The sequence below is a fragment of the Pristiophorus japonicus genome (assembly GCF_044704955.1).
Source record: "Pristiophorus japonicus isolate sPriJap1 chromosome 24 unlocalized genomic scaffold, sPriJap1.hap1 SUPER_24_unloc_1, whole genome shotgun sequence".
Taxonomy (NCBI): domain Eukaryota; kingdom Metazoa; phylum Chordata; class Chondrichthyes; family Pristiophoridae; genus Pristiophorus; species Pristiophorus japonicus.
The window spans coordinates 3,053,175-3,078,818 of NW_027250648.1; the positions used below are offsets into that span (position 1 = coordinate 3,053,175).

General features: G+C 48.2%; 1 protein-coding gene across 3 annotated transcripts in view; it reads left to right on the forward strand.

Annotated features, from left to right (window-relative positions):
- Nucleotides 1–1,403: 1,403 nt before the first annotated feature.
- The window catches only part of LOC139241195 (zinc finger protein 665-like), a 56,435-nt gene continuing 32,194 nt past the window's right edge, over nucleotides 1,404–25,644 (forward strand). The window contains exons 1-3 of one of the 3 annotated variants that reach the window (XM_070869853.1): nucleotides 1,404–1,632; nucleotides 5,874–6,060; nucleotides 23,114–24,782. In XM_070869853.1, coding sequence (XP_070725954.1) covers nucleotides 23,474–24,652 — 1,179 coding nt within the window. In that variant the 5' untranslated portion in view covers nucleotides 1,404–1,632; nucleotides 5,874–6,060; nucleotides 23,114–23,473 and the 3' untranslated portion in view covers nucleotides 24,653–24,782. Of the gene's footprint in view, nucleotides 1,633–4,592; nucleotides 5,042–5,873; nucleotides 6,061–23,113; nucleotides 24,783–25,644 lie in introns of those variants that run through there. The other 2 variants (XM_070869855.1, XM_070869854.1) reach the window with 2 other exon arrangements.

Below are 25,644 nucleotides of genomic sequence, written 5' to 3' on the forward strand. Positions count from 1 at the left end.
ACTCCCTGTCCCTCAGTATCTGTGTCGGGGAGCGACCGATGGGTTCACTCTGTATCTAACCTGTGCTGTGCCCGACTGGAGAGTGTTTGATGCTGGCACCAGGTGCTCAGCTCAATGAGCACAACATTTAACCCAAAGATGATCAGAGAAACCCATCAGTTTCTCCCCTGGACACAGGTCCTGAAGGGCAAGGAGTGTCTCCAATAATTTGTCTAGTGTCCGAGATCAAATTTAAACACCTCATTCATCTCTTTTTAAAATTTGTTCATGGGATGTGGGCGTCACCTCTCACCTCTTATTCTCCTAAACGCGAGAGAATATAGGCCTAGTCTACTCAATCTCTCATAGGACAATCCCTCCATCCCAGGAATCAGTCTGGTGAACCTTCGTTACACTCCCTCTATAGTAAGTTTATCTTTCCTTGGGTAAGGAGACCCAAACTGGGCTACAGGAGGCTATTTGTGACAGAGGGAAAGCTGCTCACAGCAAACAAACAGTTTACCGGCCTGTCCAGGGCCCACTCTGATCCCCACCTTCTCTCTCTCACTATTGATGGACACTGCTGCAGTAATTGCTTCTCTGTCCTTTTCTCTCTTGTCCCTCCTACATCCCTAATACACGGCCCAACACCATCTCCCTCCCCCTACATCCTCACTGTGCTGGAACCCACACCACTCTCCCCATCTGCTCCTTGTTCTCTCCCTGGATCCTGAAACTACAGAACTCACTGATCCCTCCTGAAGTCTCCAGGCTCAAAAACTGAAGCTTGGTGGCCCTCAGTCCCTACTCCTTGATTTACCTCCCCTTCTCTCCTCCTCTTTTCCCCTGGGTTGTGTTCCACACTCTGGGCCTTGTGCCTTCCCTGGGGATTCTCAGTATGAACAGGGGGATGTGTGTTGAGACAGGATGTCCCAGCTCTCCACCTTTAAAGGGACAAGGAGAGGACGAGCTGGGCTGAATGGCCCTGCTTTATGACATCACTGCAATGCCGAGCAACCAACCTCCCTGAGCCGGAGCCGCAGGTTGTTGTTCGGGGCCTGAGGCCCACAGCGGGGGTGTGTGAAGCAGATAATGCGGAGTATTGTCTTCGCACTCGGTGTGTGTGAAGCCTGCGTCCCCCCCGGGGTTTATTAACCCGCTCCCTCCGCCCATCTCTCAGCCGCTGCCTCAGACACAGACGCTACCGCGCATGCTCAGCTCACACTGTCCGAGTGATTGACGATGGCTCTGGGCCAATAGGAAGAGCGGGGCGGAGCTGGAGGACAGAGCGGGGCGGAGCTGGAGGACCGAGCGGGCGGTTGGTCCTCCAACCAATCGGAGTGTGCGAGGGGCGGGGCTGAGCCCGGATCTCCCGCACTGAGCATGCGCAGGCGGCGGCGACGACAGTTGCTGGAGCCCGGATGATGTGGGACACAAGATAGTCGATTGTCGGCGCGGGGCAGGAATTGGAGCCGCGAGTGGGGCTGGTCAGCTTCATAAACCCCTGGTGCAGGGCCCAGGGCCCAATAACAGCCCAGAGGCTGAGCCCGGCTTTGTCCCGCCCGCGGGGACAGGGCCTCAGGCTCCCAGGGACACGGACACTAAATGCAAGAAAAATGGGAGGCATTCTAAACCAAATGGTCCAATTTAAAGGTGAACACAAATCTGTGAGGGGCAGGATCAGCTGATCAATCTGTTAAAGCATTAATAGCAGTATAGAGTACAACAACAAGCTCCTTATGCTCAACCTTTATCAGTCACTAGTTAGACCTCAGATATTGAGGATTGGGCTCAATTCTGGGCTCCACACTTTGAAAAATTAATCAATAATAACTTTCAAAACGATGAATGCTTCAAAGGGAAAATGTTCTGGTGCTTTGGGGTAGGTGCAGGGAGTGGCTCTTTCAGTGAGTCGGACAGGCTCGATGGACCGATTGGTCTCCTTCTGTGCTGTATGGTTCCCTGAAATGGTGACAGTCTGGGAACATCTGTCTAAGGTGGTGAAATGGTAAGTGGTCAGGGAGAGCCCATCACCAAAACAGGGAGATATTACAGATAGATAGGGAGGGTTAGAGTGTATAAAGGGGTGACGAGAGCACGGACACCCAGACAGAGTCAGCATCTTCAGGGGAGGAGAGGGAGGGGAACCAGTGAGTGTAGAACTGAACCCAGCCAGAGTCAGTGCTTTCAGGGAGGAAAAATAGTTGGAGATGGTGCGATGGGTTTGGATTTTTGCACAGGGAGGCGGGAGAGTGTGTGAGATGGGGATTCATAGCTTTGGAGAACAAGAGACTCAGACCAAACATTGTCAAGATCTGACAGAGTTACTCAATTCATCAGCAACACAATATACACTGTCATCAAACACTGTCTTTAGGATGAGAAGTTAAACCGAGGTCCCGTCTGATCTCAGGTTGATGTAAAATATCCCATGGCACTATTTTGAAGAAGAGCAGGGCGGTTATCCCCGGTGTCCTGGCCAATTTTCCACATGGAATATTGTGTTCAGTTTTGGTCTCCTAATCTGAGGAAGGATGTTCTTGCTATTGAGGGAGTGCAGCGAAGGTTCATCAGACTGATTCCCGGGATGGCAGGACTGACATATGAGGAGAGATTGGATCGACTGGGCCTGTATTCACTGGAGTTTAGAAGGATGAGAGGGGATCTCATAGAAACATATAAAATTCTGACGGGACTGGACAGGTTAGATGCAGGAAGAATGTTCCCAATGTTGGGGAAGTCCAGAACCAGGGGACATAGTCTTAGGATAAGGGGTAAGCCATTTAGGACTGAGATGAGGAGGAACTTCTTCACTCAGAGAGTTGTTAACCTATGGAATTCCCTACCGCAGAGAGTTGTTGATGCCAGTTCATTGGCTATGTTCAAGAGGGAGTTAGATATGGCCCGTGTGGCTAAAAGGATCAAGGGGTATGGAGAGAAAGCAGGAACGGGGTACTGAAGGAATGATCAGCCATGATCTTATTGAATGGTGGTGCAGGCTCGAAGGGCTGGATGACCTACTCTTGCACCTATGTTCTATGTTTCCATGGCAGACTGGTCGCGAAAGTAAAAGCCCACGAGATGCAGGGCAAAGTGGCAAGTTGGATCTAAAATTTGCTTAGAGGCAGGAATCAAAGAGTAATGTTTGATGGGTGTTTTTATGACTGGAAGGCTGTATCCAATAGGGTTCCACAGGGCTCAATGCTGGGTCCTGTGCTTTTTCTGGTACATATCAATGACTTGGACTTGAATGTTGGGGGTATGATTAAGAAGTTGCATATGACACTAAAATAGGCTGTGTGGTTGATAATGAATAAGAAAGCTGCGGACTGCAGGAAGATATCAATGTACCGGTCAGGTGGGCAGAACAGTGGCAAATGGAATTCAATCCGGATAAGGGTGAGGTAGTACATTTGGGGCTAACAAGGCAAGGGAATACACATTAAATGGTATGACACTGAAAAGTGTAGAGGAACAAAGGGACCTTGGAGTGCAGGTCCACAGATCCCTGAAGGTTGCAGGCCAGGTAGATAAGGTGGTTAAGAAAGCATATGGAATACTTGTCTTTCTAGTCGAGGCATGGAATACAAGAGCGAGGTGCTTATGCTTCAACTGTATAAAACATTAGTTAGGCTGCAGCTGGAGTACTGTGTGCAGTTCTGGTCACCACATTACAGGAAAGATGTGATTGCACTGGAACGGGTGCAGAAGAGATTTACAAGAATGTTACAAGAATTTTGGCTATGAGGAAAGATTGGAGATGCTGGGTCTGTTTTCTTTGGGACAGAGGAGGCTGAGGGGAGACCTGATTGAGGTGTATAAGATTGAGGGGCCTGGATAGAATGGATAGGAGGGATCTGTTTCCCTTGGCGGAGGGGTCAACAATCAGGGGACATAGATTTAAAGTAATCTAGAAGAGATATGAGGGCAAATATGTTCACCCAGCGAGAGATAGGGGTCTGTAACTCACTGCCTGAAAGGGTGGTAGAAGCAGCAAGCCTCGTCACATTAAAAAAATACTTGGATGTGCACTTGAAGTGCCGAAACCTACAGAGCTACGGACCAAGAGCTAGAAAGTGGGATTAGGCTGGATATCTCTTTGTCGGCTGGCACGGATACGATGGGCCGAAATGGCCTCCTGCCGTGCTGTAAATTTCTATGATTCAATGAAACACTCCCAGGGCAGGCACAGCATGGGGTTAGATACAGAGTAAAGCTCCAGCTACACTGTCTCATTAAACATTCCCAGGGTAGGTGCTGCATTGATGCTGAGTGAAGCTCCCCTGAAGCCCCACCCCTCAGGCCCCCCGGATTGGTTGGAGGACCTGCCATGCTCTCGGTCCTCCAGGCGCCGCCCACTCGCTTCCTATCAGTCAGAAGCTCCGGTCAATCAGGCGTTGTGTGGATCACGTGGCTGCGGTATGGTAGTGGTGTGGTCATGCCAACGACATCTTGTATTTATATAATATAATATATTGCTTTTCTCTCCACAGATGCTGCCTGACCTGCTGAGATTTCCAGCATTCTGCTTTTATTTCAGATTCCAGCATCTGCAGTATTTTGTTTTTGTCTTGTATTGATATAGCGCCTTTAACATAGTAAAACGTCCCATGGCAACAGAAGACACGGCCACCAATAGTTGAGTGATTATAATCAAGGATGCTCAAGAGGGCAGAATTGGAGGAGCACAGACATCTCTGGGGGTTGTTGGGCTGGAGGAGATAAGAGATAGGGAGGAGCAAGGCCATGAGAGATTTGTAAACAAGGATGAGAATTTTGAAATCGAAACGTTGCTTAACTGGGAGCCAATGTAGGTCAGCGAGCACAGGAGTGAAGGGTGAGCGAGACTTGGTGCGAGTTTTGGATGAGGTCCAGATTACATCGGGTAGAATGTGGGAGGCCAGCCAGGAGTGTGTTGGAATAGTCAAGTCTAGAGGCAACCGAGGAATGGACGAGGGTTTCAGCAGAGGATGAGCTGAGGCACAGGTGGAGACTGCCGATGTTATCGAGGTGGAAATAGGCGGTCTTGGTTTTCTGGCGATATGTGGTCACAGCATTCTGGGTAAGATCATCCGCCATTTTCATAGAATGAAACAGCGCAGAAGGAGGCCATTCGGCCTATCGTGCGTGTGCTGGCTCTATGGTAGAGCTATCCAGTTAGTTCCACTCCCCTGCTCTTTCCCCATAGCTCTGCAAATATTATCCCTTTAGTATTTATCGAACTCACGTTTGAAAGTTACTATTGAATCTGCTTCCACCACCCGATCAGGCAATGAATTCCAGATTGCAACAACTCGCTGCTTATAAAATGTTTCCTCATGTCGCCTCTGCTTCTTTCACCAATCACCTGAACTCTGTGTCCTCTGGTTACCGACCCTTCTGCCACTGGAAAGTGTTTCTCCTTATTTAGTCTATTAAAACTGTTCATGATTTTGAACACTCGATCAAATCTCCTCTTAACCTTTTCTGCTCCAAGGAGAATAACTGCAGCTTCTCCAGTATCTCCACATAACTGAAGTTCCTCATCCTTCGTACCATTCTAGTAAATCTCTTCTGCACCCTCTCTAAGGTGTAGATACTCTTCTGAAAGTGTGGTGCCCAAAATTGAACACAGTGTGTCAGCTGAGGCCTAACCAGTGTTTATAAAGGTTGAGCATAACTAAACATCAAATGCTGATATTTGTGTAATGGGGTTTAGACGGCCGAGGTTTATCCAGTCAGTTGGATGTGAGCTGAAACATGTGCACTTGGAGCGGGGAGCCAGGGACACGCTGTGTAACCGGGCACAGACACTCTGCACAGCCCAGACATCACTTGTTTCCCACTTGGCCCAAAAGGAATATATTAAATGCAACAATTCATTTGATTTGACTTAATTTTATTACTTAACTCAGATTCACAGACCCATTTATTTCTTCCTCTGAGCCCCTCAACTTCATCTGGCAGCGTAATGTTGGTGAGTGGTGATTGATTGCTCTGGGAACCAACAGGAAAAGAGCTCAGAGCCGGAGGACCCAGGGAGCAGCGTGTTCTGCAACCAATCGCGGTGCTTGAGGGGTGGATCCTGAGTCGGCCAGTCAGGTGAGTCAGTGTGAACCCCTGTTAAACAATTTATCTTTTAAAATTTAAATTGAGGTTTCTTTTGTCAACCAAACAGTTTAATATTTGTCAATATTTTGTTTCCCTGGAGTTCCTATTATGAGTTTCAGACACTTCAGTGCCAAGTGGATCAGGTGTTTAAAGGTCATTCATTTCCCTCTTTCCATGTCGCTGTTAGTTAAAGGTACAGAGATTGATTTCCCCTCATTATGCATCTTTAGTAGTTAAACAAAAATCCTTACTGTTAGTGAGTCACATTCTGCACTGGGGGAGGCAGCTGGTGGCTTCAGCCTTTAAAATACTCATCCTCTTGTTCAAATCCCTCCAAGGCCTCACACCTCCCTATCTCTGTAACCCCTCCAGCCCACCAACCATCTTTAATGTGGAGAAACAATTTTCAACATCAGAAGGTTCGGTAACCAGAGGACACAGCTTTAAGGTGATTGGCAAATGAACCAGATGCTACATGAGGGGACAAATTAAGCAGTGAGAGGTTATGGCCTGGAACGTACTGCCTGTAAGGGTAGTGGAAGCAGATTCACTTGTAACTTTCAAAAGAGATAAATATGAGTTGAAAAAATTTGCAGCGTTATGGGGCAAGAGTCCCGTGAGTGCATGTCGCTCGCGAACCTGATTTCAGTTCTGGATACTGGTGAGGGTGATGGTTCCTCTGTGGAGTGCAGCCAGAGCCATGTCCACGGTACCATGGGTGGCTCAGCTGCACAGGGGTGTTTGAAGAAGAGTGGAAGAGCAATGGTGGTAGTGGATTCGATAGTTAGGGGAACAGACAGCTACTTCTGCAGCCACAGACATGATTCCAGGATGGTATGTTGCTTCCCTGGTGCCAGGGTCAAGGATGTCACTGAGCGGCTGCAGGACATTGTTGAGGGGGAGGATGAACATCCAGAGGTCATGCTCCATATCGGCACCAATGACAGAGGTAGAAATAGGGATGAGATCCTGCAGGCAGATTTTAGGGAGCTAGGAAAAAGATTAAAAAGCAGGACCTCAAAGGAAGTAATATCCGGATTACTCCCGGTGCCACGTGCTGGTGAGTACAGAAATAGGAGAATAGAGCAGATGAATGCATGGCTGGAGAGATGGTGCAGGAGAGTTGGCTTTAGATTCCTGAGGCATTGGGAGCGTTTCTGGGGGAGGTGGGACCAGTACAAGCCGGACAGGTTGCACCTCAACTGGACCGGAACCAATATCCTCACCGGGGGTTTTGCTAGTGTTTGGAAGGCCGAGGAAACAAAGGCTAGAAAATAGACAATAAGGGAGTTTGGCCGTGCTAAATGTCAGTGCCGCTATGTTTCAATGAGATCACACCTCATTCGTCTAAACCCCAGAGAGTATCAGCCCATTCTACACAATCTCTCATCAGAAGACAGCCCTCTCATCCCAGGAATCAATCTAGAAATACTTCAATGCCAGTGCAAGGAGTCTAGGGATTAAGGCAGATAAGCTGAGGGCACTGATAGACACGTAGGGGTATGATATTGTAGCTATTACTGAGACATGGCTAAAAGAACTGCAGGAATGGCAGCTCAACATTCCTGGTTACAGGGTTTTAAGACGAGATAGAGAGGGGGATAAAAAAGAAGGGGGCGTCGCAGTATTGATTAAAGTAACAATGATGCTGTGAGGAGGGATGATATGTTCGAAGGATCATCACATGGGGTGAACTGAAAAACAAAAAAGGGGCAATCACATTGCTGGGAGTGTACTGTAAACCTCCAGTCAGAGGGAGACAGAAGAGCAAATATGTCGGCACATTTTTGAGACGTAAAAACAATAGGGCAGTAATAGTGGGGGATTTCAACTACCCCAATATTAACTGGGATAGAATTAGTGTGAAAGGTGTGGAGGGAGCAGAATTCTTAAAATGCATTCAGGAGAACTTTTTTAGCCAGTACGTAGCAAGCCCAACAAGAGAGGGGCGGTTCTGGACTTAGTTTTAGGGAATGAAGCTGGGAAGGTGGAAGGGGTATCAATGGGAAAGCATTTTGATGCTGGTGATCATAATTCAGTTAGATTTAGGGTAGTTATGGAAAAGGACATTTCGATAAGATCACACCTCATTCTTCTGAACTCCAATGAGTAGAGGCTAAACCTACTCAACCTATCTTCATAAGTCAACCCACTCATCTCCAGAATCAACCTAGTGAACCTTCTCTGAACTGCCTCCAAAGCAAGTATATCCTTTCGTAAATATGGAAACCAAAACTGCACGCAGTATTCCAGGTGTGGCCTCACCAATACACTGTACAACTGTAGTAAGACTTCCCTGCTTTTATACTCCATCCCCTTTGCAATAAAGGCCAAGATTCCATTGGCCTTCCTGATCACTTGCTGTACCTGCATATTAACCTTTTGTGTTTCATGCACAAATACCCCCAGGTCCCGCTGTACTGCAGCACTTTGCAATCTTTCTCCATTTAAATAATAACTTGCTCCTTTGATTTTTCCTGCCAAAGTGCATGACCTCAACTTTCCAACATTATGGAGGAGAGCACTTGCAGAGAGATACAAGAACTACAGAAGAGTGATAATGGGGGAATAGTGATCATAGTGTAAAGGGCAGCGAGGGGGAAGAATTTCTGAAGTGCATTCAGAAGAACTTTCTTGACCAGTATGTTTCCGGCCGAACAAGGAAGGAGGCATTGCTGGATCTGGTTCTGGGGAATGAGGTCAAGTGGAGCAAATGACACTGGGTGAAAGTTTAATGAACAGCGATCTTATTATCATAAAATTTAGATTAGCTATGGAAAAGAACACGGAGCAATCTAGAGTAAAAATACTAAATTGGAGGAATGCCAATTTCAGTGGGTGAGAACGGGGCATGTACAGCACAGGTTAGATACAGAATAAAACTTCCTCTGCACTGACCCATCAAACACTCCCAGGGCAGGTAAAGCATGGGTTAGGTGCAGAATGCAGATTCCTCCACACTGTCCCATCAAACACTCCTAGGGCATATACAGCACGGGTTAGATACTGAATAAAGGTCCCGTCAAACAGTCCCAGTACAGTTACACACAGGTGGGGATTACAGCCCTGGGACTGTACATGGGGATTCTAACCTTGGGAGTGTACAAGGGCTCTGGGGCTTTTCTGTTAGAATTGTGTGGGATGTAAACTGTAAGCTCGGTACCGACCAGCGCCTTTAGGAGAGATGGTGCGAAATCCGACATGTGGTGAGTGAGAATAAAATAAGTGATACAATAATTTAGTCTCCCAGGGCACTGCGACTTGTTGAAGGCAAATCGTGTTTAAGCCTTGATCGAGTTTTCTAATGAGGTAACAGAGGGGGTTGATGAGGGCAATGTGGTTGACATGGATTTCCAAAAGGCGTTCGACAAAGTGCCATTTAATAGTCTTGCCAGCAAAATTGAAGCCCAGGGAATAAAAGGGATAGTGGCAGCCTGGATACGAAATTGGCTAAATGACAGGAAACAGAGAGTCGTGGCGAACGGCTGTTTTTCGAACTGGAGGACTGTGGTGTGCCCCAGGGGTCGGTTCCAGGACCAATGCTTTTCTTGATATATATTAATGACTTGGATGTGGGTATACAGGGCACAATTTCAAAATTTGCAGATGGCACAAAACTTGTATGTATAGTGAACAGTCAGGAGGCAAGTGATAGACTTCATTAAAAAAAAGAACATCAGAAATAGGAGCAGGAGTCGGCCACTTGGCCCCTCGAGCCTGTTCCGCCATTTAATAAGATCATGGCTGATCTTCAGGAAGTGGTAGACAGACGGTGAAATGGGTGGATGTGTGGCAAGTGAAATTTAATGCAGAAAAATGTGAAGTGAAATGTGCATTTTGATAGAAAGAATGAGGTGAGGTCATAGAAACTAAATGGTACAATCCTAAAAGGGGTGCATGAATAGAGAGATATATGTGCGCGCAAATCATTGAAGGTGGCAGGGCAGGTTAAGAAACAATTAAAAGGGATTATGCGATCCTGGGCTTCATAAATCGAGGTACAGAGTACAAATGTATAGAAATGATGATGAACCTGTAGAAAACACTGGTTCGGCCCCAACTGGAGTATTGTGCCCAAATGGAGTATTGGGCCATGTTTGCCACGCACGGACTGCCTGATGTCCTTGTGAGCGACAACAGGCCATGTTTCACCAGTACCGAGTTCAAAGTACCGTAATGGGATCAAACATGTTACATCTGCCCCGTTCAAACCAGCATCCAATGGTCAGGCAGAGAGAGCAGTGCAAAACATCAAGCAGGGCTTGAAGAGTGTAACTGAAGGCTCATTGCAGACTTGCCTATCCCGAGTCCTGCTTAGCTACCGCACGAGACCCCACTCGCTCACTGGGATTCCACCTGCTGAACTGCTCATGAAAAGGGCACTTAAGACAAGGCTCTCGTTAGTTCACCCTGATCTACATGAACAAAGTACATATAATGATAGCGCAAATGTGTCACGCGAAATTGAAACCAATGATCCTGTATTTGTGTTGAACTATGGACAAGGTCCCAAGTGGCTTCCCGGCACTATTGTGGCCAAAGTGGGGAGCAGGCTGTTTCGGTTCAAACTTTCAAATGGACTCATTCACCGGAAACACTTGGACCAAATCTAACTCAGATTATGGACCATCCTGAGCAACCCACTTTGGACCCTACCTTCTTTGACCCCCTCAACATATACACCAGTGGCCACGAAGCAGATCCCATCACCCGCAGCAGCCCAGCGAGACTCACGACACCAGGCAGCCCAGTAAGGCCAGCTGCACAGTAGCCCAGCGAGGGCCCAACAAACGATTCACCAAAACCAGCATTTGCACCAAGACGATCAACCAGGGAAAGAAAGGCCCCAGATCGACTCGCCTTGTAAATAGTTACACTGTTGACTTTGGGGTGGGAGGGGGGGGGGGGGGGGCGGGGGAGCGTTGTTATTTATGTAAACCTGTATATACATTGTGTAGCCACCAGAGGGCTCATCCCCTGGAGTCCCAAGGGATCCCACAATCCCTTGGGAGAACAGGTACTTAAGGAGGCCTCACAGGCTGGAGAGGCACTCTGGAGAGTTGCAATAAAAGATTAAGGTCACACTTTACTTTGAGCTCATAGTATCCAGTCAGACTCTTTATTCATACACAACAGTTATGATGAACCTTTTATAAAACACTGGTTTGGCCTCAATTCTGGGCACAGGACTTTAGGAAGGATGTAAAGGCCTTAGAGAGGGTGCAGAAAAGATTTACGAGAATCATTCCAGGGATGAGGGACTTCAGTTACATGGATAGACTGGAGAAGCTGGGGTTGCTCTCCTTAGAGCAGAGAACGTTGAGAGAATATTTGATAGAGGTTTCAAAATCATGAGGGGTCTAGACAGAGTAGATAGAGAGAAACTGTTCCCATTGGTAGAAGGGTCGAGAACCAGAGGACACAGGTTGGCAAAAGAACCAAAGGTGACATGAGGAAAAACTTTAGTTTGGAGAGAGATTAGGATTGGGATTGCACGGCCTGAAAGGGCGCTGGAGTCAGACTCAATCGTGGCTTTCAAAAGGGAATTGAATAAGTACCTGAAGGAGAAATATTTGCATGGCTACGGGGAAAGGGCGGGGAGGAGGACTAGCTGAGGTGCTCTTGCAGAGAGCCGGCACGGGCTCGACGGGCCGAATGGCCTCCTTCTGTGCTGTAACCATTCTATGATTCTAACTCTGTGCACCGCACTTTAGGAAGGATGTGAAGGCCTTAGGGAAGGTGCAGAAAGGATTTACGAGAATGATTCCAGAAATGAGGGACTTCAGTTACATTGATGGACTGGAGAAGGGGTTGTTCTCCTTGGAGCAGTGAAGATTGATGGAAATGCTGCCTGACCTGCTGAGATTTCCAGCATTTTTTGTTTTTATTTCAGATTCCTGCATCTGCAGTATTTTGCTTTAGTAAGATTGAGAGGAGATTTGATAAGTGTTCAAAATCATGATGTGTCTGGACAGAGTAGAGAGAAACTGTTCCCATTGGCGGAAGGGTCGAGGACCAGAGGACAGAGATTTAATGTGATTGACAAAGGAACCAAAGGCTACGTAAGAAAAAAATGTTTTACACAGTGAGTGGTTAGGATCTAGCATGCATGGCCTGAAAGGGTGGTGGAGGCAGACTCAATCTTATCTTTCAAAAGGGAGTTGGGTAAGTACCTGAGGGAAAGCATTTGCAGGGCGAGGGGTTAAGGGAGGGGGAGTGGGACTAGCAGATGGTCGGAACGGGCTCGACGGGCTAAATGGCCTCCTCCCGTGCTGTAACCATTCTCTGATCTCAATCTTCGGACTCGGGCGAGAGAGTTGCCCATTGAGCTTAAATGTGAGCTAATAAAGGCCCACAGCCTCCGGGCCCTGAACAAGGGACTGCACAAAGTCGCGCCCCGAGGCTCAGACAATCAGGGCGCAAGTCCCGTCCCCAGGGCTCCCCGATTGGTTGCAGGACCTGCCGTCGGCTCGCTCCTCCAGCCCCGCCCCGCTCGCTCCCCATTGGTCGAAAGCTCCCGTCAATCCGGCCGTGCGCCCGGGTCACGTGTCCCTCGAGCGTGCTCCGCCAAACTGTAAACTGGTCTCGGGGACCCGGATGTGGAGACTCTCAGTTTTGGATTTCCCTTTCTTCTCTCCCTATCCGCCCCCCCCCCGGCGCGATTCTCTACCCAATCAGAGCGGAGAAAACTCACTTTGCGTCACCAATCGCGGCTCTTCAATGGACACAAATGCCTTTCCCCTGGAGGCACCGCGCCGACTCTGCAGCTCCGAGTTTTGGGGGAGGGGGCGGTTGGTGTCCTCTGGGCATGTGCGGTTATTACCGACGGTGACCGAGAGGGGGCGCTGTGCCAGGTGCGGTTCCCGGTGCGCAGGCGCGGACTCTGAGCTGTCAATCACCCGTCAGGCAGCGCGGCTGCTGGTGAGACCTGTGACATCATAGAATCCCAGGCAGTGACATCACAGAAGGAGGCCATTTGGCCCATCGTGTCCCTGCCGGCCAACAGAGCTCTCCAGCCTAATCCCACTGTACAGCTCTTTAAGTGTACATCCAAGTACTTTTTAAATGCTATGAGGGTTTCTGCCTATACCACCCTTTCAACGAACTTGGATATGCACCTAAAGTGCCGTGAGCTACAAGGCCATGGACCAAGAGCTGAAAAGTGGGATTAGGCTGGATAGCTCTTTGTCGGCCAGCAGGGACGCGATGGGCTGAATGGCCTCCTTCAATGCTGTAAACTTGTGTGATTCTATGATCCTGTACTTACAGTGATGACGTTTGTAAATTGAGAAATATAGAACATTAAGGGGTGATCTAATTGAGGTGTTTAAATGATTAAAGGAGTTGATAGAGTGGATGGAGAGAAACTATTTCCTCTGGTGAGGGAGTCCACAACAAGGGGACACAACTTTAAAATCAGAGCCAGGCCGTTCAGGGCTAATGTCAGGAAGCACTTCCTCACACAAATGCTGATTGGCTATTCTCTTGGTTGGAGAGTCTAGAACTAGGGGTCACAGTCTCAGGATAACGGACGGCCATTTAGGACTGAGATGGGTTGTGAATCTTTTGAATTCTCTGCCCCAAAGAGCTGTGGATGCTCAGTCGTTGAGTATATTCAGGGCTGAGATCGATAGATGTTTGGACACTAAAGGAATTCAGGGATACGGGGATAGTGCGGGAAAGTGGAGTTGAGGTAGATCATCAGCCGTGATCTTATTGAATGGCGGAGCAGACTCGAGGGGCTGTATGATCTACTCCTGCTCCTATTTCTTATGCTCTTAAAGCGTAGTGTAAATCGGGAACTCTGTTCCCCATAAAACGGAGGCTGGGGGCAAATTGAAAATTACAAAACTGAGATAGATAAATTCTTCTTAGGCAAGGGTATTAAGGGCGATGGAACCAAGGCAGGTAGACGGAGTTAAAATACTGATCAGCCACGGTCTAATTGAATGCCGGGACAGGCTCAAGGGGTTGAATGGCCTACTCCTGTTCCTATGTTCCTACTTACAGTAATAACTTTTGTAAATAGCTGTTACAGGGGATTAGAAGGGGTGGATATGCAGAGGGGATTAAACCTGGGTCCCTCCTGTTCCTGTGACTCAGTCACACTGGGTGTTACCTTTACCCACTGAGCCATTGGGAGGAGGGTCCAGTGATCCTGCTGGAAAATGCACGTGTGAGGCCTCAGGTGAGGACAGTGGAATAGCCTGGGATTTGAGTATAGGAGCAGGGAGGTCTTCCTGCAGTTGTACAGGGCCTTGGTGAGGCCTCACCTGGAATATTGTGTTCAGTTTTGGTCTCCTAATCTGAAGAAGGACGTTCTTGCCATTGAGGGAGTGCAGCAAAGGTTCACCAGACTGATTCCCAGGATGGCTGGACTGACATATGAGGAGAGACTGGATCAACTGGGCCTTTATACACTGGAGTTTAGAAGGATGAGAGGGGATCTCATAGAAACGTATAAGATTCTGATGGGATGGGACAGGTTAGATGCGGGAAGAATGTTCCCGATGTTGGGGAAGTCCAGAACCAGGGGACACAGCCTTAGGATAAGGGGTAGGTCATTTAGGACTGAGATGAGGAGAAACTTCTTCACTCAGAGAATTGTTAACCTGTGGAATTCCCTGCCGCAGAGAGTCGTTGATGCCAGTTCATTGGATATATTCAAGAGGGAGTTAGATATGGCCCTTATGGCTAAAGGGATCAAGGGGTATGGAGAGAAAGCGGGAAAGGGGTACTGAGGTGAATGATCAGCCATGATCATATTGAATGGTGGTGCAGGCTCGAAGGGCCGAATGGCCTACTCCTGCACCTATTTTCTATGTTTCTATGACACTCACTGTCGAGGTTCACACATGGAGATTGGGCACATGGGTCACATATTGGAGAGAAACTGGTGAGTGTAGAACTGAACCCAGCCAGAGTCAGCACCTTCAAGGGAGGGGAACCAGTGAGTGTAGAACTGAACCCAGCCAGAGTCAGCACCTTCAGTGGAGGAGAGGAGAGAAGGATAAATTAGAAGGAATTTGTGCAATGTGCCTTGTGCCTTGCTCTCCCTGGATTCTAAAACTACTGAACTCGCTCTTGTGTGTGTGTGCATGTGCAGTAGCTCCAGGCCCCGCCGAGGCTGCGTGGGAGGGCCTGAAGCACGCCGGCCCTGGCTGAGTGGGCTCACTGGGGTGGCGAAGATCGGACTCGGGCCTCCCTCCTCCTCTTATTCAGCTCCTGCTCCGGCGCTCCCCCCCCCCAGACAGAGAGAGATACTGACAGACAGAGAGAAACACATGGGGGGGAGATCCCAGCATGCTGTTGGAGGGCTCCTGGTGCTGCAGTCAGTGAGTAGAAATGTAATTTTAAAATTTTTTATTTATTTGATTTTATTGGTGGTTGATTTATTTATAATTTATTATTGATGATGACTCTTTATTTGTAAAAGTGAAGTGTTTAATGATTGTAAACCCCCCTTCTCCTCCTTCTCCCCCTCCCCCCCCTCCCCCTGCATATCTCGTTCCTTACGCCTGATTTCTGAGTGTACAAAAATCTACACTTACTCCATTCTAAGTTACTTTGGATGAAGTTTTCGCTGCCTAAACTTGCAAAACAGGCGTAAGTAGCCGGACACGTCCCCATTAATGATTTAGACGAGGGGATTAAATGTAGTATCTCCAAATTTGCGGGTGGCAGTGTGAGCTGCGAGGAGGATGCTATGAGGCTGCAGAGTGACTTGGATAGGTTAGATGAGTGGGCAAATGCATGGCGGATGAAGTATAATGTGGATAAATGTGAGGTTATCCACTTTGGTGGTAAAATCAGAGAGACAGACTATTATCTGAATGGTGACAGATTAGGAAAAGGGGAGGTGCAATGAGACCTGGGTGTCATGGATCATCAGTCATTGAAGGTTGGCATGCAGGTACAGCAGGCGGTTAAGAAAGCAAATGGCATGTTGGCCTTCATAGCGAGGGGATTTGAGTACAGGGGCAGGGAGGTGTTACTATAGTTGTACAGGGCCTTGGTGAGGCCACACCTGGAGTATTGTGTACAGTTTTGGTCTTATAACTTGAGGAAGGACGTTCTTGCTATTGAGGGAGTGCAGCGAAGGTTCACCAGACTGATTCCCGGGATGGCGGGACTGACATATCAAGAAAGACTGGATCAATTGGGCTTGTATTCACTGGAGTTCAGAAGAATGAGAGGGGATCTCATAGAAACGTTTAGAATTATGATGGGTTTAGACAGGTTAAATGCAAGAAGAATGTTCCCAATGTTGGGGAAGTCCAGAATCAGGGGTCACAGTCTAAGGATAAGGGGTAAGCCATTTAGGACCGAGATGAGGAGAAACATCTTCACCCAGAGAGTGGTGAACCTGTGGAATTCTCTCGACAGAAAGTTGTTGAGGCCAATTCACTAAATATATTCAAAAATGAGTTAGATGAAGTCCTTACTACTAGGGGGATCAAGGGGTATGGCGAGAAAGCAGGAATGGGGTACTGAAGTTGCATGTTCAGCCATGAACTCATTGAATGGTGGTTCAGGCTCGAAGGGCCGAATGGCCTGCTCCTGCACCTATTTTCTATGTTTCTATGTTTCTTCCCCACTTGAAGTCTACTAAAGCTGATGCTTGGTGGCCCTCAGCCCCGACTCCTTCATTTACCTCCCCATCTCTCCTCCGCTTTCCCCCTGGATTGTGTTCCACACTCTGGGCCTTGGGCCTTCCCCGGGGATTCTCAGTATGAACAGGGGGATGTGTGTTGAGACAGGATATCCCAGCTCTCCACCTTTAAAGGAACAAGGAGAGGACCAGCTGGGCTGAATGGCCCTGCTTTATGACATCACTGTAGTGCCTAGCAACCGACCTGCCTGAGCCCTGCTCATTATAGAAACACAGAAATCCATAGTGCAGAAGGAGGCCATTTCAGCCCATCGTGTCCGCGCCGGCCGACAAAGAGCCACACGGCCCTCGGTCAGCAGCCCTGAAGGTTACATATAAACCTATGAACAATGACGGAAAGGCAAAGAGCACCCGGGCCAACCAGTCCGCCCCACACAACTGTGACACCCCTTGCACCGAAACATTCTACACTCCACCCCGACCAGAGCCATGTGATCTCCTGGGCGAGGCAAAAACCAAATAAAAACCCAGGCCAATTTAGGGAGAAAATATCTGGAAAAATTCCCCTCCGACCCATCCAGGCGATCGAAACTAGTTCAGGAAATCACCCTGGCCGTATTCGATTCCCTGCAGTACTTACCATTATATCTGCGCCGTCCAACTAAAGGTTATCCAGTCTAATCCCAATTACCAGATCTAGGTCCGTAACCCTGCAGGTTACGGCACTTTAAGTACCCATCTAACCATCTCTTAAAAGTGATGAGAGTTTCTGCATCCACCACTCTTACAGGCAGCGAGTTCCAGATCTCCACAACCCTCTGTGTAAAGAAGCCCCCCCCTCAAATCCCCTCTAAACCTTCCACCAACTTCCTTAAAACTATGCCCCCTCGTAATAGACCCCTTCACCAATGGAAATAGACCCTTACTATCCACTATGTCCAGGCCCCTCAATATTGTGTACACCTCAAATGAGGTCTCCTCTCAACCTCCTTCGCTCCAATGAGAACAAACCCAGCCTATCCAATCTGTCCTCATAACTAAGATTCTCCATTCCAGGCAGCATCCTAGTAAATCTCCTCTGCACCCTCTCTAGTGCAATCACGTCCTTCCTATAATACGGCGACCAGAACTGCACGCAGTACTCCAGCTGTGACCTAACCAAAGTATTATACAGTTTAAGCATGACATCCCTGCTCTTATATTCTATGTCTCTGCCAATAAAGGCAAGCATTCCGTATGCCTTCTTAACCACCTTATCCACCTGGCCTGCTACTTTCAGGGATTTGTGGACAAGCACTCCACGGTCCCTTTGTTCATCTACACTATTAAGAGGCCTACCACTTAATGTGTATACCCATTCCTTATTAGCCCTCCCAAAGTGCATCACCTCACACTTCTCTGAATGAAATTCCATTTGCCACTGCTCTGCCCACCTGACCAGTAGATTGATATCCTCCTGCAGCCCATGATTTTCTTCTTCATTATCAACTACATGAGCTGGGTTTAGTGTTTGATGGGACAGTGTAGAGGGAGTTTTACTCTGTATCTAACCCGTGCTGTACAAGCCCTGGGAGTGGTTGATGGGATAATGTAGAGAGAGCTTTATGCTGTATCTAACCTGCTGTACCTGCTCTGGGAGTGTTTAAGAACATAAGAAATAGGAGTAGGAGTAGGCCATTTGGCCCCTCGAGCCTGCTCCGCCATTCAATAAGATCATGGCCGATCTGATCATGGACTCAGCTCCACTTCCCTGCCTGCTCCCCATAACCTTTTACTCCCTTATCGCTCAAAAATCTGTCTATCTCCGCTTTAAATATATTCAATGACCCAGCCTCCACAGCTCTCTGGGGCAGATAATTCCATAGATTTACAACCCTCTGAGAGAAGAAATTTCTCCTCATCTCAGTTTTAAATTGGAGGCCCCTTCTAAGATTATGTCCCCTAGTTTTAGTTACCTACATGGTCATGTATCCTACATGGTTACTGCTTGTACTGTTACAAGGTGTGCCACCAGAGGGCACTGCAGTGGGAGACTTGTAGGTTACCTGTACAGGTGTGTGCCAGGCCTAGTATAAAAGGCAGGCCACCAGGTGTGATCCTTACTCTGGAGTTACATTAAATGGACTAGGGTCACTACAGTTCAAGCACAACAGATTGTCTCGTCGAGTCATTATCAGAGCATCTGAAGACATAACAATTGGCGATGAAATTATGGACCTTTACGCGAAAATGGCTAACCTTGGTACGTTGCAGGAGTTCGCCGATGGTGATGATTGGGAAGCCTTTGTGCAGAGGCTCGAACATTTCTTCACAGCAAACGACCTGGCAGGTGATAATCTGGCCACACTGGCTGATAAAAACAGAGCTATCTTGCTAACCAGTTGTGGGACCACTGTCTATGGCAACGTCAGGGACTTGTTGGCACCAGCGAAGACAACGACCAAGACGTACGAGGAGCTTGTAACGCTGATCCAAGAACAACTCAAGCCCAAAAAGAGCATCCTCACAGCCAGACTCCGGTTTTATACCCACCGACGGCCTGAAGGCCAGGAAATCGCGAAATATGCTGCAGACCTCAGGAGGCTGGCGGCACCGTGTGATTTTGGCGACCACCTCACCGTAACGCTGCGGGATATCTTTGTCATCGGAATCGACCATGAGGGCCTTCTTCATAAGCTACTGTCTGCGGATACCACAGTCACACTGCAGAAGGCCATCTCCGTGAGCCAAGCATTCATGACCTCGACCTGCAGCTCAAGGCAGATGACTCACACTCAGGACTCAAACCTGGAAAGTACTGCGCACAGAGTAGCGCCTTTTAGAGGCTGGACTGTAGAATGTGAATCTTCTCAGGGGAGAGAGAATAGGTCCCCTAGTCCCTTAACTCCGAGTCCGCCGAGGGGCGCTAATTGAGTAGCACCATGCTGACGTTGCGGAGGGAATCACAGGGCTCACCAGTGCCGTTTTAAGGATTGTGTGTGTAAAGGCTGCAGCACAAAGGGCCACCTCCAGTGAATGTGTAAAAGAAATAGGACTCACTGTGTTGATGAAGAGTCTGCAGAGGACCATGAATCCAGCGCGGATTATAAGCGATAGTCAGAGAGGCAGCTCAGCCCCACGATGAGGTGTACGGCATGTTTACCTGCACCACCAAATGTTCTCCGTTGAGGATGGAAGTCGAGATAAGTCGGCGTTCCAGTCTTCTTGGAAGTGGACACGGGGGTGAGCCAGTTAGTAATGAATCAAGAAGCCTTTGAGAGGCTATGGGACAATCAGGCTCAACGACCTAAGTTGGTCCCGGTTCAGGCAAAGCTGCGCACCTACACCAATGAACTTATCCCAGTCGTTAGTAGTGTGAATGTAAAGGTACTCCATGATGGTGCGGTGCACAAGTTACCTCTGTGGATTGTTGCAGTTGATGGACCAATGCTACTCGGAAGAAGGTGGATGGAGAAGATCCATTGGAGCTGGGACGATTTTATCCCCCCCCGCACTCAGAGGCAAAGCAAACCCCACCTGAGGTTGGATCCGGCACCAGAGAGCAGACCAGCACAGCACCCGAGGCACAGACCGCTCAGCACGACTGTGTGGAGATGATCCAGCTGAGACGACCCGAACGCACCTTCCAGGCTCCAGTGGCAGGACTCCGGAGGAAGAAAATCGGGTCCAGAGGCGACTTCCCAGCATCGGTGGCAGAACCCGGGGAGAAGAAGATCACCGCAGTCGACATCGTGGATGGAAGAAAGATGGTGCCCAAACCACGAGGTGAAGCGCTGAAGGAAAAGATGGCGGTGGCCAGACCACGAGGGGCAGCGTTGATGGAGCAACACGTGGCACCAAGCGAAGTATAGGATTGGGGTAAAGATAGCTAGGCTCTTTTAAAGGAGGCCCACAACTCACCACACTTAAAGGGACAGTTTCACACTGTCAATCAATGTAGCAGCAACTGAGTTAGATATAAAAGTGTAATTGATGATCAGAGTTGTGTACATGCAATAAGCAAGGAATAGTCGCGCGATTGCGATCGGAGCTACAGGTTATTTACAATAAGTAATGAAATGTTGTGCGATGTCAGATTTCAACTGCATACAGTCAATGCAGTGGGCAAAACACCCTTCGGGAGCACACAAGTCCAGCGAGCTACCCAATGCTGTAGCCTGCGTCCCTGAGACCAGAGTGATGCACCACGGAGTGTGGCCACAAGCAGCTAATATATACAAGCTGCAGAGCAAACAATCTCGGGAGCGCACGGCACCGATATCAATGCCCAGCCCCCGATCGGCTCCACCTCCCAGGCACCCGATGGCACCAACCACCACGAGCCTGAAAGAGCAAACTGTGCTAAGGTGCAGCCCCCAGACCCGATCGCTACCAAGGCCACACCTGGGAACGAAGGGTCACCTGCAACGGATCTCCCAAATGGGATTGGGACCAGCCAGGATCCCAAACCAAATAACGGTCAGGCAAGCGAGTCAGCAGTTCCCTGTGCACTGCTAAATGACTGCTCCTCCGAGAGCAGCAGCGACCCGGGGTGCAAGGAGAAGACAGGGAGGTCACAGACATCTGTGAACCTGCCCGACACGAGAAGCAACGGCAAAAGCCCTGATAGCAGGCAACTCGAGCCAACCAGGTTCCCACTGCCAGCACTGGGCGCCGCGCCGCCACCAGACTACCTGGACACCATCCAGCAGTTCTGGCACTAGTTTGTCCTCACGCATCGGTGCTGACCCCAGCACTGACTCCAAGTATATTCCAAGTATGTACCTCACCATTCAAATGTACTTACCTCGCCATGGTATCACTAATGCAATACAGTAAATGCAAATTATTTTTTTTTGGACTTGAATGTAATGAGCCAACGACACAATCTGTATGTGGGGGAAGGGAAGGTCGGGGGGGAGAGAATGGAGTGCTCATGGACGCACAAACAGAAACCACCAGCAACTCTACTGCCAATGAAACAGCACCTACTCACCCAAGATGGAAACGACCCTTCAAGGGTCAACCAGATAGAGCTAAGCCCAGAACACAGTCAATGCATGAAGGTGATTTGCACTAAAGGCTTGGGGGAGAGTAATGGCATGTATCCTACATGGTTACTGCTTGTACTATTACAAGGTGTGCCACCAGAGGGCACTGCAGTGGGAGACTTGTAGGTTACCTGTACAGGTGTGTGCCAGGCCTAGTATAAAATGCAGGCCACCAGGTGTGATCCTCACTCTGGAGTTACATTAAATGGACTAAAGTCACTACAGTTCAAGCACAACACATTGTCTCATGGAGTCATTATCAGAGCATCTGAAGACATAACATCCCCCATGAGTGGAAATATCCTCTCTGCATCCACCTTGTTGAGCCCCCTCATTATCTTACAAGTTTCAATAAGATCACCCCTCATTCATCTGAACTCCAATGTGTATTGGCCCTACCTCCTCAACCTTTCCTCATGAGTCAACTCTCTCATCTCCGGAATCAACCTAGTTAACTTTCTCTGAACAGCCTCCAATGCAAGTATTTCCTTCCTTAGATACGGAGACCAAAACATATGAAGGTTAAAATCACCCATGATTATTGCTGTTCCTTTTTTTACAAGTCTCCATTATTTCTTGATTAATACTTCGTCCAATCATGTAGCTACTATTAGGGGGCCTACAGACTACGCCCACCAGCGACTTTTTCCCTTATTATTCCTTATTACCACCCAAAATGATTCAACCTCTTGATCCTCTGAGCCAATATAATTTCTCACTAACGCACTGATCCCATCCTTTATTAACTGTGCTACTCCACCTCCTTTTCCTTTCTGTCTGTCCTTCCGAATTGTCAAATAACCCTGAATATTTTTTTCCCAGTCCTGGTCACCTTGCAACCATGTCTCTGTAATGGCTATCAGATCATATCCATTTGTGCCGTCAACTCATCTATTTTGTTACGAATGCTACGTGCATTTAGACAAAGAGCTTTTAAATTTTTTTTTTTTTTAACCCTTTTTTCCTGCTTGTTTCATCTGTCCTTCAAACTCACTTTCTACATGTTTGATGGGACAGTGTAGAGGGAGCTTTACTCTATCTAACCCGTGATGTACCTGGCGGGAGTGTTTGACGGGACAGTGTAGAGGGAGCTTTACTCTGTACCTGACCGGAGCCTGTTTCAGGCACACACTCGGTGCTCAGAATACCCGTAGAATACAGTGTAGAACTGAACCCAGCCAGAATCAGCACCTTCAGGGGAGGAAGAAAACAGCGAGGAGGAAGAAATGATGGAGATGGTGCGGTGGGTTTGGGTTTCAGCACAGGGAGGAGGGAGAGTGTGTAGGATGGAGATTTACATCTTTAGGGGAACAACACAGGAAAGAACGTTCCATAGAAACTAGAATTGTCTGTTCTGAATTTCCCTGCAATTAGTGATGACTTTTGTAAACTCCTTTTACAGGGTAATTAGAAGGGGAACATTTGCAGACGGGAAATTCGAACCAAGATCGCGTCAAGATCTAACAGTCACTCGATACATCGGGACCTGAATATCATCGGCCTTTGAATGTGGAAAGAGAAATGTTTGTCCGTTCTGTCTGTGGGGAAAGATTTCAAACATCAGTGTGACTGGAAAAGCACCGGGACACACACACCCGAGTGAGAGTGTTCCAATGCACTGACTGTGGAAAGAGCTTTAACCAGTTACACAGCCTGAAAAAACATTGCACCATTCACAGCGGGAAGAAACCGTACACGTGTTGAGTGTGGACAAGGCTTCAACCGATCGTCCAACCTGAAGAAACACAAGGATACCCGCACCATGGAGAAACCGTGGGAATGTGGGGACTGTGGGAAGGGATTCAGATCCCCGTCCCGACTGGAAGCTCATCGACGCAGTCACACCGGGGAGAGGCCGTTCACCTGCTCTGTGTGTGGGAAGGGATTCACTCAGTTATCCAATCTCACTACACACCAAGTTGTTCACACCAATAAGAGACCATTTAAATGTTCTGACTGTGAGAAGAGCTTTAAAAGCAGAAATCACCTGCAGACACACCAACGCAGTCACACTGGGGAGAGGCCGTTCACCTGCTCTGTGTGTGGGAAGAGATTCACTAATTCATCCCACCTGAAGACACACCAGCGAGTTCACACTGACGAGAGACCTTTTAAATGTCCGGACTGCGGGAAGTGCTATAAAAGTTCCGGGGAACTGAGGCGCCATAAACTTGTTCACACTGACGAGAGGCCGTTCACCTGCTCTGAGCGTGAGAAGGAATTCACTTCTTCAGCGAACCTACTGTCACACCAATTTGTTCACTCTGATGATAGAGCTTTTAAATGTTCTGACTGTGAGAAGAGCTTTAAAACCAAAATGGATCTGCTGAGACACCAGCGAGTTCACACTGGGGAGAGGCTGTTCCACTGCTCCCTGTGTGGGAAGGGATTTACTCAGTTATCCCAGCTCACTACACACCAACTTGTTCACACTAATAAGAGGCCTTTTAAATGTTCTGACTGTGAGAAGAGTTTTAAAAGCAGAAATAATCTGATGATGCACCAACGCACTCACACTGGGGAAAGTCCATTCACTTGCTCAGAGTGTGGGAAGAGATTCACTCAGTCATCCAGCCTCACTCGACACCTCCTTGTTCACACCAGTAAAAGGCCTTTTAAATGTTCTGATTGTGAGAAGAGCTTTAAAAGCAGAAAGCATCTGATACAACACCAACGCACTCACACTGGTGAGAGGCCGTTCACCTGCTCCGTGTGTGGGAAGGGATTCACTTGTCCATCCACCCTGCTGACACACCAACTTGTTCACACCAGTAAGAGACCATTTAAATGTTCTGACTGTGAGAGCAGCTTTAAAAGCAGAAAGCATCTGATACAACACCAGCGAGTTCACACTGGGGAGAGGCCGTTCACCTGCCCCGTGTGTGCGAAGAGATTCACTTGTTCATCCACCCTGACGAGACACCAGCGAGTTCACAAGTGATTGCAGGGTTGGATTCTGCTGTGAATCACATCGGGACTGAACCGTGTTCATTCTGACAGTTGGGCTGTGTTTACCCTGTAACTGGGCTGGAGTTTAATTTTCTGGATATCTGACAAATAAATCAGCTTTGGTTCCAACACACAGTGTATCGATTCCTTGATTTCTCCAATATGAGGGGAGACTAATTGATATCCTGTTACCGACTGTTCCTTTTTTGGAACTTTTCTCCTTCATTTAACAAAGATCTGTCCTTATGCAGCATCTCACATGACCTCAGGATGTCCCAAAGTGCTTTACAGCCAATGAAGTACAACAACATCAAAGTACATTTGAAGTGCATTCACTGTTGCAATGTAGGAAATGCAGCTGATTATTTGCGCACAGCAAGCTGCCACGAACAGCAATGTGATACTGGCCAGATAATCTGTTTTAGTGATGTTGGATGAGGGCTGATGGGGCCTCGGTTCAGGGATTCATCCAAAAGATGGCAACACTGACAGGGCAGCAATCCCTCAGTAGTGCATTGGAATGTCAGCCTAGATTTTGTGCTCAAGTCTCTACAGGTGGACTTGAACCCACAACCTACTGACTCAGACAAAACTGCTACCGCTGAGCCACGACTGACACCCGATCATTACTCGATTATTTTAGTTCGGTTACTCTTTAGACAAATCCCAGCTCCCCATACCTTCGAGTGCCTCTCCTAGCCTTGGTATCCAGAGAAGGTATTGGTAACATGTCCATGTACCTGCCCTGGCAGTGTTTGATGGGACAGTGTAGAGGGAGCTTTTCTCTGTATCTAACCTGTGCTGTACCTGACTGCAGAGTGCTTTAGGCAGACACTTGGTGCTCAGAATACCCCATTCCCCGGCACTGACATCCGTCACCTTGATGGGAACATCATTAACCCAAAGATAGAAACCCATCAGTTCCTACCCTGGACACAGATGCGGAGGGACAGTGAGTGTCCCGAACATTGTTGAACAGCGTGC